We start from the raw sequence: 14,097 nt of genomic DNA, 5'->3' as shown, positions 1-14,097 counted from the left end.
AAAGCTGGATGGTGGTGGCTGGCACATACATTTGATTCCTGTACTCAGGAGGCAGAGGCAGGAGGATCTCTGATATCAAGGCCAACCTGGTCCACATAATGAGTTCCAGGACACAGAGAAACCCTGCCTCAAAAAAAATTTTTTTTGAGGCAAGAGAATTGATTCAAGTTCATTGCCAGCCTGATCTACCTAGTGAGTTTCAGGGCACCCTGGGCTCCAGTAAGGCTGTCTCAAACACAGACAACAAAACTCTAAAACAAAAACCAAAACCCCAATAAAACAAAACAAAAAAATCCCCTAACCAAAAAGCCAACAACAAATACTTCTATACATCATAAAACCCTAAGAGTTAATTTTTTTCCCTTTGGAAAAGGGATTAAAATTCTGTTATAATCATTAATAGTACCATTAATACTTTGTTGACAGGATTGTATGGTAATGTCAGAGAATGGATATTCTGTGGGGCCTTGAGAATATTAACAATTTTTTTCTCCAAATTTGGGACCCTAGAACACTGGATGAACTGGTATCTTAGGGATAAAATGGCAGAGTTATTATTAGAAAATAATAATAATAATAATAATAATAATAACTTTCCTTTTGTTTGTTTTTTTCTTCCCCCAAGACAGGGTGTCTCTGTGTAGCCTTGGCTGTCCTGGAACTCATTCTGTAAAACAGACTGGGTTTGAACTTAGAAATCTGCCTGCCTCTGCCTCCCATGTGCTGGAATTAAAGGTGTGTGCCACCCCCATCTGGCTTTAGTTGGTGTTTTCTTTTTTTATTAATTTATTTTTATTTCATATGCATTGGTGTTTTGCCTGCATTTATGTCTGTGTGAGGGTGTTAGATCCCTTAGAATTGGAGTTACAGACAGTTGTGAGCTGCTATGTAGGTGCTTGGAATTGAACTTGGGTCCTCTGCAAGACCAGCGAGCACTCTTAACTGTTGAACCATCTCTCAAACCCTCTAGTTTTCAAGTTCACACAGCCTAGAGCCATCAGAGAAAAACCTCAAGGAGGAATCCCTAGATCAGACTGTCTTGATGACTGATGTAAGAGGGTCCAGCTCCCTTTAGGTAGCACCATTCCCCATGCAAGTGGTCCTGGCTTATATATGAAAGACAGCGAAACACAAGCCAGAGAATGAGCCTGTGCTGTTCCTCCGTGATTCCTGTCGTCACTTCCCTCAGGGATGGACTGCTACCTGGAGTCCTGTAAGCCTCTTTTTGTTAATGTTTATTTTATGTATATTTTGCCTGCATGTACGTCTGAGTAGTACTTATGTGCCTGATGCCCCTGGAGGCCAGAAGGTTCATCTCCTAGGACAAGAGTTAAAGTGGTTGTGTGGGTGCTGAGAACTGAACCCAGATATTCCAGAAGAGCCACCTGTACACATAATCACTGGACCCTGGCCCAGAGTTTATCACACGAGACAGGCTCTCCTGTAGCCTAGGCTGCCTTCAAACTGCTCTCTAGCTAAGGCCTTGAACTAGTGATTCTTTGCTTCCACTACTTTTGTTTTTTAACAATTTATTTTTATTTTGTGTGCTTTGGTGTTCAGTCTGCATGTGTGCCTTTGTGAAGGAGTCAGCTCCTGGAATTACAGTTGTGAGCTGCCATGTGGGTGCTGGGAATTGATCCCGGCCCTCTAGAAGAGCAGTCAGTGCTCTTAACTGCTGAGCCATCTCTACAGCCCCTCTGCTTCCACTTCTTAAACAGAGATTATAGGCAAGTGCCACCATAGCCAGTTTGATTTGGTGATGGGGAATAACCCAGGGCTGCATTCTCAGCTCTAGACAGTTGCAGTTTTTCTGCTTCCATCCACCTGCCCACCCACCCATCCATCTGTTCATTGTGTGGACAATGTACATACCACAGTGTGTGTGTGTGTGTGTGTGAGAGAGAGAGAGAGAGAGAGAGAGAGAGAGAGAACAAGTTACAGGAGTTGGTTCTCCATCGTGCACATTTCAGGGACTGAACTAAGATCAACAGGTTTAGTGGCAAGTGCCTTTACTTGCTGAGCCATCTAACCTGCCCTGAGCAGTAGTTTTGCATGGTGGTATGTATCTGCCATCTTAACTACTCAGGAAAATGAGACTAGAGGATGGAGCCGGCACAAGCATTCAAGACTAGCCCAGGTGACATAGTGAGAGTGAGCCTTTCCCCAAACAAGAAAACAAATACCCCCCAACACTTAAGTCTATGAGCACTGCTCCAAATGTACACTTAAAGAGCATGTGAGGAAAGCTTTATACATGGCAGTTCATGAAGAACACATCTCCTCTGACCTTTGGCTTGCTCTAGGGATTGAGGTTTTTTCTTTTTTGGTTTTTCTAGACAAGGTTTCTCTGTGTAGCCCTGGCTGTCCTGGACTCCCTTTGTAGACCAGGCTGGCCTTGAATTCAAGAGATCTGTCTGCCTCTCTCCTCCCGAGTGCTGGGGTGAAAGACAACACACGGCTTGGGTTTTTTGTTTTTTTTACACTTGTTTGTGTATGTCAGTGGGTGATCAGTCAGAGGACAATTTCTGAAAGTCAGTCCCTCTTCCTACCGTGCTGCCTCCAGGCATCCAGTTCGGCTATCACTCTCGCAGCAGGTGCCTTCACTGGGTGAGTGATCTTGCCAGTCTAAGGGGCTTGGGGCTGTGAGTGGGCTGGCTAGGGCTGCTCAGGTTCTCTGGCTGTGTATTCATGGGCCACCCCCTCTCCATGCTGGAACATAGGTATACCTGGCTGTTAAGAGAAAATGTGTTCATCATGTGCCGTCTCCAGGTCTTCATGGTGCACAAAGTTTCTTGGTTGGAGTGGAAAGCCTGTTACAAACCTTACTAAGTGATCACAGACTTTCTTCTATCTTGATTCATCAAAGAAGTGTATTCTCTTGTAGAGGAGCATACTTTCTGTTGGAACTTTTATTATTTAGTGTTTCTGAGACACTTCTCCTATAGCAGTCTGGTCTCACACTGATTATGTAGCTGAGAATGACCTTCAACTTCTGATCCTTTTGTCCTCAGTTCCAGGTAAGATTACTGGTGTATGTTGCCACACCCAGTTTAAAGCTGTTTACTTGAAGTGAGGAGACAACAGACCTCAGGTAGAAAAGGGAGAGCAACACAAGACACAGAGCCAGTTTCCCACAGACAGTTTATTGGAAGAGCCAAAGCCAGTGAGAGGATGAAAGGAGTCCTGTTTTAACCTCTTTTTGTTGAAGCTGCTGGTCACCAGCAATGACAGGATCCAGTGGCCTGTAGGGCCATATGGAGCTTCTGGAGACTCATACCTCTCAGACCGGAGTCTCTTCACTTCAAAGTCCAAGTATGAGAGCAAACATAGTTCCCACCCCAGAAGGGTGCTGAGGAAACACCTCTACTCATTCTGTCCTCCCTCAAGGACTTCAGGAAGAAAGGCCAGTATACTTGGCCCTCACTGGCCAACACAGTTCTCAGTGTGAAGACCTGGGCAAAGGGCACTGCTGATGAGTCTATTCAGACTTCAGGCGTCTACACTATGAGCCAATATCAACATCAGAACATGATTATAAACACTCAGGACAATTGTCTTGTTGGCAGAAACTGCACCCCAGATAATGGATGCCCTGCCATACTCTGGCTAGAGATAGAAATCCAAGCAGACTGGGTGTGAATGCATGAGGAAACCACTTGGCCCAATTGGGGGGTAGGTAGTCCAGGCTCAGCTTGGGGCCAGACTCTGGCCTACTGTTTCTCACTACCCAATGTCAGCATTTCCTCCACATACTCCCCAGAAGGGGAAAGAGAGGAGGCTGAGAATTCACCCTATACAGAACTGGAGGTCAGATCTACTGAGGTGAGGAAAAGGCCACAGATGGGCAGGGCACCGGAGTGGGGCCACTGGAACATTTCTCAGACTCTGGCATGTCATCCTGGAAGTACTCAGCTTGGCGGTACTGCCAAAGACGCAGGTTCCCATCCCACTGTAGAGCAGAAAGCGGCAAGCAGTCAGGGAGATGCTCCTTCCCAGGTCCAAGCTCTAGATATTTGCTGTCCTCCCATCCACAACCCTTCCAATCTCACCGAGCTGCTGACAATCTTTTCTTCAAAGGGGTGCCAACTGACATCACGCACACAGGCCTTGTGGTTGGTCAGCTTCTTCACAATGTGGCCGCTTAGGAGGTCATATACTGTTCAGGAAAAGCCAGAGTAAACAGGCCTGCTTTAGGAACTTCAAATCACCCCTCAGTCCCTGCAGGGGACTTGCTTCTCAGGTAGCATCCCACTTGCCAATGGGAGCAAAGCCCACGTCAGAGGATGGTGCTCTATCTGCTACCTGTCCCTACCTTGGGTTGAGGGTATGGAGTGGAATGTGGCTATCCCTGGCCTTAGCTAGAATTCCAAGGACTACTGTGAAAAAAAGGCATGGTGGTAATCTCAACATTAGGGAGGAAAAAGCAGGAGCAACAGGAACTCAAGGCCAGCCTTAGATATATGGTTCCAAGACAAGCTTGGCTTAAATTGTTCAGTCTCAAACAAAATGAAAAGCAGAAATGCACTAGCTTTAAAAATGCCTAGCAATGCCAGGCGTGGTGGCACATGCCTTTAATCCCAGCACTCCAGAGGCAGAGGCAGGAGAATCTCAGTGAGTTTGAGGGCCATCCTGGTCTACATAGTGAGTTTCAGGACAGCCAGGGCTCCACAGAAAAGCCCTGCCTCATAAAAGTAAGGTATAATAAAAACTTTTAGCAAGGTATGGAAGGTACCAACAGTGGTTCTCAGACTGAGCAGATGTGTTCATTTGGTCCTGGTCTGACAGACACACCTCTGCTTCTTAAACTTTAGTCAGTGCTCAGTGTGGAGGTATTTATGTTTGTGAGTGGGCAGGTACACCCGCCAGTGCATTTGCACGTGGAAGGCACGGTCAATGTGAGTGGGTGTGCACACTTGCCAGGGTTTCTCTAGAGGCTGAGAGAGACCTTTTCACTTAACTAGAAAACTTGCTGATTTGGATGGACTGGCTGCTGTGCAAGTTCAGGAGCCTCCTGGATCTGTCCCAATCCCAGGCACTAGGGATACAGCTGCACCACCCGGTGTGAGTCTTGGAGCCTTGCGCTCAGATCCTCATGCCTGTCCAGGAGGTATTTTAGTGCCTGAAACCTCTCCTTAGCCCTGCTGCTTCTCAGTTTGCTCCTCCTGCTTTAGGGCTTACAGAGCTTTTACTGCTCATGCTGCCTTTTATTCTGAAAGGAAGGGTCTGGCTTTATAGTCTGATCTGGCCCAGAATTCACTATGTAGTTCAGGTGACTTGAACTTATGGTAACCCTTCACCTAAGTGCTGGGGGTGCCCAGCAACTCAATGCTGTCTCTTTGTCATCTGTTTGTCTCTGTTGCCCTCCCACCTTTCATCTGTGGTCCTTTTCCTAGACTAGCGAAAAACAGAATCATGTTTTTGGTAGTCTGTTTATTGACTAGAATTCTATGTTCCCTTTCTTAATTAAAAATGCTCACAAATTCTTCCTAGTTCTTTGTTTAAGCCTTTCCTGCTCCAAGCTAAATAAAACTTCACTTGTAGTCATTATTAAAGTACTACTGTAGTTATAGATGGAATGGGAGAAAGACATGCCTGCCCCCGCTTGAGGCCTATTCTCACAAAATCCTTACCAACCACTTTGCCAGTAGAACAACCACTGTAGATGAACTGCTGGCCAGTGCTGTGGGCGGGGGAGAATCGGCAGCGGATGAGAGTGTGTAGCACTCCGTGGCCTCGGTAGGTCATCAGGGAGCTGTCACCTGGGAGCTTCAGCTTCTTCCAGGCTGAGGAAGGATACATGGTGTTGGAGGTGAGCCTTAATGAGTTTCTACTAAATTGTCCAGTGCCACCAGTTCCTTAAAGAAGATCAACACTCAAAGACAACTGGCTGTCCAACTGTAAACTGCTGACTTTCCCATGTGAGAAAAGTCACCAATAAGGCCCTGCCAATTTGACAATGTCAAATGATACTAAAATACTTTTGTGTTGGTGGGTTCTATGTTTCCCCCAAGCTTAGGAACCCTTCCCTTCTATGGTTTAACCAATAAAATGTCTAAAAGAAAAGACTGAGGGGAGGGCTCCAGGGCTCCCACGCAACAGACAAAGCTACCAAGCCCATTCCAGGCCACACCAGTGGCTAAGTGTTCTAGCCCCCAGCCAACTCTCGGTCTCCAGTCCTTAGCTTCACTCTGACCTTTACCTTTCTTGGGCACCTGTTGCCATCGATAGTCCCAGTTTTGCTGGGTGGCAGCCAGGCGAGACGCTTCCATGCCTTCTCTGCTGGAGAAGCGTCTGATATCCCAAAGCTTGATGGTCTGGTCTTTGGAGTTGGAGATGAGATACCGAGCATCGCCCTATAAATCGAAAGATGGATAGATGCACCAGAGCTTGCCAAGTTCAGTGCCTGCCAGCATAGTCCTCTGCTCTGGGTGAAGGGTGAGGCTTTACTCTGATGAATTTGCTGGAGTCTCAGTTTGTTCAGGAGAGCTCACCTTTGATATTCTGCTTCAGCTCTCCTTGTCCCCAGGCTTTTGCCCAGAGTACCAGCCATGTTCCTCATTCTAACTTGGACCAAACTGTTTTTTACTTTCTTTTTTGATTTATTTTATGTGTATGAGTGTTTTGCCTGAATTGGATCCCCTGGAACTGGAGTTACAGATGGTTATAAGCTGCTGTGTGGGTGCCGGGAACTGAACCTGAGTTCTTTGGAAGAACAGCCAGTGCTCTTAACTACTGAGCCATCTCTCCAGCCCCATTTTATACTTTTCTTATCGAGTCCTGCCATGGTCTTTGCGGACTGATGAGTAGAGAAGAAACTCATGTTTCTTAGCTTGAGGACTTCAACACTCCAGTTCCTGTACCCTCAGAAGGAACTTCTGAGTTTCTATACAGTGAACTGTCACACCTTCCCAGGCAACCAGAACTTAAGATCCCGGATATGCAGTCTTGTTTCTTTGCTCACCTTGCTATCGATAAAGGTGATGCCATCCTGGTGTCCAGCTAGTGCACCCACAGGCTTGGGATCATCTTCCCTCATGGTGCGTCGATCCCACACTTTGCAGATGGCATCGTCTCCCCCAGAGAACAGGATCTGGGAACTTATGTCAGCAAAGGCCACTGCATTCACATCATCCTCATGAGATTCAATCTAGAGAAGCAGGAAGCTAAGGGTCTTAGGATTTCTCTAGTCTTAAAATAGGTCAAAGACTAGGAGGAGGAAGTTCTTGTCTCACAAACAATACCTGAAGAGTACGCCGGTTTTGTTCTCGGTCAAAGACATACAGGCAGCCATCATTGGCTCTGTAAGAAATCAGAGAAGAGGGTCCTAGGGCCACGAACAAGCCAACTATTGTTCTTTGTGCTCGGGCGAGTCCTGCTGAGGAACTCAACTAAGGAGTGAACTCTGTGTTCTTTCACATTTGGGCGAAACAGCAGCTGGTTTTCCAGGCGGCTTGAGACCGGTCACCTCATACAGGGAAATGGGAAAAATTGACCTTGAGGAAGGCAAGTTGTTTTCCATAGCTGCTAGTATAGTCTCTGTAACAGCAGAATCTACCTCTGGCAGAATTCTTACCTCACTACTCAAGGTAGACATTTCCCACAAACTCACCCTCCTAGTACTTCTCGTCCATCTGAGGAGACAGCGATGGAGAAGACAGCAAAGCGACGTTCATCTGGCCTAGAGAGAGAGCAAAGGAAGGGCTATGCCAAGTGGATAGCCTTCCACTTTTGGTCAATCTACAAAGACTCTGACTAGGATTATAAAGAGGGACATGGCAGGCCCACCAACCCATGCCTGCAGATCACCTCTGTGGGAACATTAGAAGTAACCCTGTAAACTAGAGCTCCCAGCATGGCCAATGTCTCAGGAAGCCACACAGAGAAATCTGCAACCAGTGTACTTTTCCATCTAGGTGGAAGCTCCTGGTCAAGAGGTATTCCTGGAAAGCCTTGCTGGAGAAGTTTCTGATGAGTATGACAAGGAAAGGCCAATACCTTAAATCCAGGGCAGTATGTGTGTCTCCTTCCCCATAGATATTGCAGATATGAACTAAGAGAAGAGAAACAAGAATTCTTTAGGGTGGAGGGAAAGTGAATGGAAGTAAGACTAAGAAGGGAAAAAAAACAAATGGCAGGGATGTCAGAGCAGCCTGGGAGTGATTTTCTGAGGACACAGCACAGAGCCTTATCTTAGACAGAGAGAGCACACGGAGGCCTCAGGCCCCAAGTGGGAGACACTGCAGAGGTCTGGTGTATACTCACTGTAATCAGACCAGCTGGAGTACAGGAAGTGGTTTCCATCAGGAGTGAAGGCCACATCCAGGACACTCCAGCCTACATCCCGGGCCTTGATGCTTTTGAACTTGTGGAAGCGGCCGTACCGACAGTCGTATAGTCGGATCGTCTGATCTGTAGAGGTGGTATCAGGCAAGATGATGACCCAATCTCCTTGTAGCTTCTCTGTCACACCTCTTTGCTTGGCACACCTGTGGCCTCCCTTCCCGGGGGAGCTGTGCTTAGGCTAAGCATCTCTAACAGGGTCTGAGGTCCCTGGCCTGAGGCGTTTTAGTGCAGTTGAGAATAGTCTTTGTTTTCAGTTGAGGCAGTTAATAAGACTGTGTCAAGTACCTTGGCAAGCAGACATGAAGATCTGGCCATCTTTGCTGTAGATGCCACAGAAAGCCTTCTGAGAGTAGGTGTCAGTGAAGCTTAGGTCATTGGGCAAGAAGCTGAAGAAGCAGAAGGAAGGAAAAGATAAGGCGAGCTCTGAGTGAGAAGAAGCCCAATTAGCCGAATTGAATGGCAGCATATTTGTTTTTGGCCTTGTATATCATCCCCCTTTATCCATTCTATCATCCTGTACACTTTCCTGTTTTGTTTATTGTCAAAGCTTCAACCCCCTTTAAACTAGCCTTGATATTTCTGAGAAACTTTTAATTTCTAACCTTCAAAGAATAGGAGATAAGGTCTAGTGGCCCCTAGAGTCTCTCCACCACACCCCATACTCACTGAGACATCACTCGAGACTGTTCTCCAAGGGAGAAGCTTCCCCGGTGGCAGAGGCCCCGTTCTCTCTAAATGGAAGGGATTGGGGAATATTGCTAGCAGACTTGGAGGGCCACTGCAATCACACCCAGGCCCCCCTCCAGAGATAATTCTCTTACTACAGAAACCAACATTCCATAGCAGTAGGATGCAGGCTGCTAACACACGCTCCAGCCCGAACACTTGAGGTTCCCTTGGAAAGTTTACTTCCTTTTTTCAGGGGCTGGCAGAACTTCAAGCCACAACAGGTCTGCTGTGAGGCTGACTAGAGGTGGAAAAGCCTACCTGGTGTAACATTCGAGGAAAGCTATGCTCCTGGGCAGTCCTCCTAAGTCCCAGCCGCCCCGTGGCCAATTCCACCTGGGTCTTGATCTCATTGTATTCCAGCTCCCGAGTGTCAGGGGTTGCATCCACTGTGAGTATCAAAAAGAAGTTTCATTCTAGGTCTTCCAGCCCAGACAAGAACTAGCAAAACTGTGCCCACTCATTGTGCTTGGCTACAAAGATTTCCTCATACCCTGAATTTTCTTTCCATTTAACCTACTAAGCTTCAGAAGACTGATCCATTTTAAAAGTAAAATAATCTAGTGGACATCTTCCAATATTAAGATTACACCGTCAGTTATGCATGGCTTTAAAAAAATAATTTTTTTCAAGATAGGGTTTCTCTATGTAGCCTTGGCTGTGTTAGACTTGATTTGTAGACAGACCAGGCTGGCCTTGAACTCAGAGATTCCCTAGCCTCTACCTCCCTGAGTGCTAAGATTAAAGGCGTGCACCATCACACCAGGCAGTTTTGCACGGCTTTAATCCCAGCACCCAGGAGGCAGAGATAGGCAGATCTCTGTGAGTTCAAGGCCAGCCTGGTTTACACTGAGAATTATAGAACAGTCAGGGATATAGAGGGACCCTGTCTTAGAAACAAAACACAAAGCCAAAGAAGATTACATGGTCTTTCTTCTTACCAGGTGGGTTGTATCGATCTCCAAGGCGACCATCCCAGGCACTGTCATGTTCTTCCTCTGAGTCCGAGAGGGCCTGGATGAGTTGTAAATTTGCTGTACCTCCTCCTTGCACCAACCTCACTTGGCCTCTGTGAAGAGATTCCTGTTATGAAGGAGGGGATCTCTCCCCTATCTAAGCAATGGCTACCTCGATAGAGTCTTAGTACATTTGCTTCTCATTTTGAAGTCTGAGGCTGAGTATTTATTTTAAGTCTCCCAGAAGTCATCATAAGCCCAAGTGATGGTGGTACACACCTTTAATCCCATCACTTGGGAGGCAGAGGCAGGTGGATCTCTGTGAATTCAAGGCCAGCCTGGTCTACAAAGCAAGTCCAGGATAGCTAAGGCTACACAGAGAAACCCTGTCTGGAAAACCCCAAAACAAAACAAAACAAAACAGATGAACGGAAAAACATAGTAGGAAACTAAGTTGAACTCTTAACAGTAAGAGGACAGAATTCTACCAGGTTATGAAGATTTACCTACTAAATTGATTTCTCTCAGAGGTAAACATTGTTTTCCTCCAGGGCTAAGGACTGAACCTAAGGGCCCTAGTGCACACTGGCTAAGCTTCTGCGGCTAAGCTACATCAAGACCTAAGAGTTAGGAGAACATTTCCATCTGTACCTCTTAGTACCCTTTCCTGCTGTGATAAAATACCCCCACAAAAGTAACTTTAGCAAGAAATGGTTTAATCTGGCTCACAGTTCAAGGGTAGAGTCCATCACAGCAGGTAAGTCAAAGCAGCAGGGACCTGACGCAGCTGGCTACAGAGGCACTCGCTATCAGGCAGTGGAGAGGAAGGGCGATTGTATTTAGCTAGCTTTCTCCTTTTTATACAGCCCAGGACCCACACCCAAAAAATGTTCATTCAGTGTGGGTCCTTCTGCTTCAGTGAACCGAATCTCCATAATCCTTTCCAGGCCTGCCCGGGGAGGCTAAATAATCCCTCATAGGTGTGCTGTTTCCTAGGTGATTGCAGACCCTGTCAAGTTGACAAGGACAAACCTCACAGGCATAACTGCAGGAATACAGAACAGAACACAATAATCTGATCGGATACCTGGCTCGTCTTTTTCCCAAGGAACCATAGGCAAGCAAACAAAGCCAAGTATAAACTTTTTAAGTCAGTTCCTGGTGGTCACCCCCTTAAGAGCATTCTTTTCTTAAGAACAGGGCTAGTAAGGTCGACTTAAACTTGTTTTTCAGGTAAATCCACATGGCAAGTGATTTTTTTAACACCCCCTTCCCAACACTCTCCTTCTCACATCTCTCCTTTCTTCCACAATCCCTCCCCATTTTATTTCGTTTTCTTGAAAGAGATTAAATTTGTGTTGTTACAGCCAGAGAGGCTCCCCTGAGAAGCCCCTCAACTACAAGAGTGTGTTGATCACCTGCTCTAGGTAAGGACCTTTCTGGGTAGGGAGCTGAGTAGAGAATGGGTGTCCAGCAGAGAAGGTCGTTCTGTTCAAACACAACCGTTGTCCTGGGCTAATACCATTCCCTAGCCTCTGTTCTTTTCCTGCCGGAAGTTGAGATCTAGAGACTGTGGTGACACTAGTAGCGTCACAGCAGAGGGTAAGTTACCTGCGGAGGAGATAGGCCAGTACCTGGGCCAGATCCACATCTTCATCCTCCTCCTCTTCCTCCTCACTCCGACGCCGGCCAGCCCCTCTTCGGGACAAGCCCTCAGAGGGTTCTAAGGACCCGGATCCTGCGCTGCTGCTATTCCGTGATCCCATCTTCTGGTTACAGCATCTTTACGTCCTGTGCAGGGGCTCCTCCTGTCACCAACTTGGGTCTGGTGAAAGTAAATCCTGCTCTAGAAATACCAGGGTTTCCAGAAACGGGGCAGTGGCTATCTTTCGAGGGGTGACCCTCCAGGAGACTGAGATTCCCTTCTCTTTAGCTCTGACAGCTCCCAAGGTTTCTGGAAAATAAACCTTCCTCAACCCTGTGAAGCAAAGAAAGCCGTATGAAACCTAGGGTGCAACCCCAGCGCACTACGGAGAGTCCATGAAGAGGAATTTCCCACTCTCCTGCCCAAACTCACCTATCCAAGTCCGCGGCCCGGGGGTGGCCGAATCCCAGATAACCTCTCCGGCCGACCAATCGAAAGGCCTTGTGGAAGGACGCGCCTCACTAGCTTATCCCAGACAACCAACCAGAAGCCCTGAACTCAGACCCCCCCGACACCCCCGATGCTGGCCAATCCGAGCAAGCGCTTGCGCGGGCCGGCAGCCAATGAGGTTGGAGAGTCAGCCTAACACCCCTCCAGCTGGGCTTCCCGCCCACGTGGTGCGCCGGGGGGTGTGTACGGCAGGGGGCGGGAGGCGGAGAGGCGCCGCCCCCGGCGGCTGGCGGTTACCGCCCCACGCGAGACCACCCACGGGCCAGGGGCCGTCGCAGGAGCCGCGGGGGCGAAGCCCTGCCGACACCGAGCAGCGCGGCGGCGCCGGCTAACAGCCGCGCGGCCGCGAGCCCCGTCCGTCAGGCCTCGGGCCGCCAGGCCCGCCTACGTCACTCGGCGCGCCCGGCGGCCACGCCCCGCCTCGGCCCGCTGATTGGACGGCCGGGCCCGGTGATTGATAGGTGGGCCGGAGGCGTGGCGCGACCCAAGCGGGGCGTTCGTGCGGAGCGGACGGGAATTGGCTGCGTCCCGCGTTAGGGGCGAGCGGAGCTAGACGCAATGGCTGCCGGGCGGTCCCCGAGGTCGCGGGGCCTCGAGGTTTCGTGTTTTTTTTTCCCCCGCTGCATGCCCAGCCGCTCCTGTCCCCTCAGCTCACCGTGTTCCGCGGCTGAGGCGCCAGCGGCCTGCCCGAAAGCAGTCTCCTCACAGGTGGGCCCCGGGCCTCCTCCCCCTCCGGTGTACCCGCTCCCCGCGGCCGCGGCCTGGCGTCCTTTCCCGGTCTTTGCAGACGCTCCCTAGACCCCGCGGCGCACCCGGGGGCCTTACGGTTGCCTCCGCGCGCACGCGCCCTCAGCCTGAGCTTTGCAGACCCTCCCAGGGCCAAGCCCGCGCGCCGCCTCTTGCGGGGTGAGGAGTTGCGAGGTCGAGTTCAAGGCCGTGTCCTGCCGTGTGTGGGGACGGCTCCCCGGGTCGGGGGCGGAGAGGGCCTCGGCCGGAGGCGGGCCACCGCGAGGACGCCTCGGCGCCCTGGGCGAGCGGGTGGCGGGGCCTGTTGTGGCCTGGCCCCTGGCCTCTGCGCCCGAGCCGCTCAGATTTTTGTTCTTTGGGGAGTCTCCGTTAGTTTTGTGGGCTGATCTGTAACGTACATCGAGCTTCCAGGATTCCGAGGAATCCGAGTTACCCGGTCTGGAAAGTCCGTAATAACTTTCAAAAGTATTTTTCCTTCCTTACTACTCCTTAAATTCTTCCAAGTTCTGTGGGTAGTTTTACTGATTTTTTTTGAGGTTATTTTCACAGTCGCAGTTCGATTTTTCCGTTTTTTTTTTTTTTTCTTATTACTTCAAATACAGGCTTCCCAACCTGATTGTCTTTTTGCTAGGCTCGTTTAAATATTTTTTTCCTGACAATCAAATTTGCCTGTAAGTGCCTTATTTCTACTTGCCCACCTTTCCAGAATGTCTTATCTGAGAATACTTTCTCTTTACCGGTCCGAGCCGGTCCTCAAAGCCCAGAACTTTGACCTAGTGCTACTAGGATTACTAATCAAGCTTGGACTTGCATAAAGATTTATGTTCTGCCTAACAGTTACTGATAATAGCGGAACACTGGATATACAAGAAATCCAAATACAGGGCCTCTCACTGAACCTGGAGCTAGCTGATTGGCTACACTGGCCGGCCAGCAAGCCACAGGAATTCTTCTGTCTGCCTTCTTAGCCCTGGCATTTCTAACATGTGATATGGGCAGGGCTGGACTTTTCCGGTGGGCACTGGGCATCGGAATTCAGGTGCTCCTGCTTGTACTTTATTGACTGAATCGCTTTCCCAGCCTCTCACACCCATTTTGATCACAGAGTCTCTCTATGACTAGCTTTAAGCAAAATCTGTAAGTGCTAAGAAGAGGAGAAATATCAATAAA

At 48.8% G+C, this 14,097-nt stretch overlaps 1 protein-coding gene across 6 annotated transcripts; it reads right to left on the bottom strand.

The window, feature by feature from the left end:
- Positions 1-3,124: 3,124 nt before the first annotated feature.
- Positions 3,125-13,116, bottom strand: Dcaf11 (DDB1 and CUL4 associated factor 11). Of its 6 annotated transcripts, XM_055616117.1 has the most exons (16): positions 12,836-13,116; positions 12,103-12,170; positions 11,637-12,003; positions 10,011-10,138; positions 9,331-9,458; positions 9,010-9,074; positions 8,629-8,729; positions 8,263-8,409; positions 7,996-8,050; positions 7,610-7,678; positions 7,242-7,299; positions 6,962-7,147; positions 6,200-6,353; positions 5,631-5,783; positions 4,050-4,156; positions 3,125-3,949 (listed from the first exon to the last, which is right to left on the bottom strand). In XM_055616117.1, the coding sequence occupies exons 3-16, from the start codon at positions 11,789-11,791 to the stop codon at positions 3,815-3,817; spliced, it is 1,641 nt and encodes a 546-aa protein (XP_055472092.1). In that variant the 5' UTR covers positions 11,792-12,003; positions 12,103-12,170; positions 12,836-13,116; the 3' UTR covers positions 3,125-3,814. The 6 variants fall into 6 exon arrangements, with proteins under 6 accessions (XP_055472092.1, XP_055472087.1, XP_055472098.1 ...); XM_055616112.1 differs by lacking the exon at positions 12,103-12,170; XM_055616123.1 differs by lacking the exon at positions 12,103-12,170 and having other exon boundaries at positions 11,637-11,850.
- Positions 13,117-14,097: the final 981 nt, after the last annotated feature.

This window comes from Psammomys obesus, unplaced genomic scaffold (assembly GCF_907164565.1).
Source record: "Psammomys obesus unplaced genomic scaffold, mPsaObe1.curated_primary_1811, whole genome shotgun sequence".
Classification (NCBI taxonomy): Eukaryota; Metazoa; Chordata; class Mammalia; order Rodentia; family Muridae; genus Psammomys; species Psammomys obesus.
The sequence above is the reverse complement of the archived record's forward strand: the minus strand, read 5'-3'. Positions and strand labels throughout refer to the sequence as shown.

Bases quoted from the DNA above. Each gene is read 5' to 3' on its own strand.
- Dcaf11 (XM_055616117.1), bottom strand. From the start codon at position 11,791: ATGGGATCACGGAATAGCAGCAGCGCAGGATCCGGGTCCTTAGAACCC. The intron at 7,300-7,609 runs GTGAGTTTGTGG...GATTTCTTACAG, and splicing joins GGACGAGAAGTACTAGGAGG to AGCCAATGATGGCTGCCTGT. The intron at 4,157-5,630 runs GTAAGGATTTTG...TTTCCTGAACAG, and splicing joins TTCTACTGGCAAAGTGGTTG to TATATGACCTCCTAAGCGGC.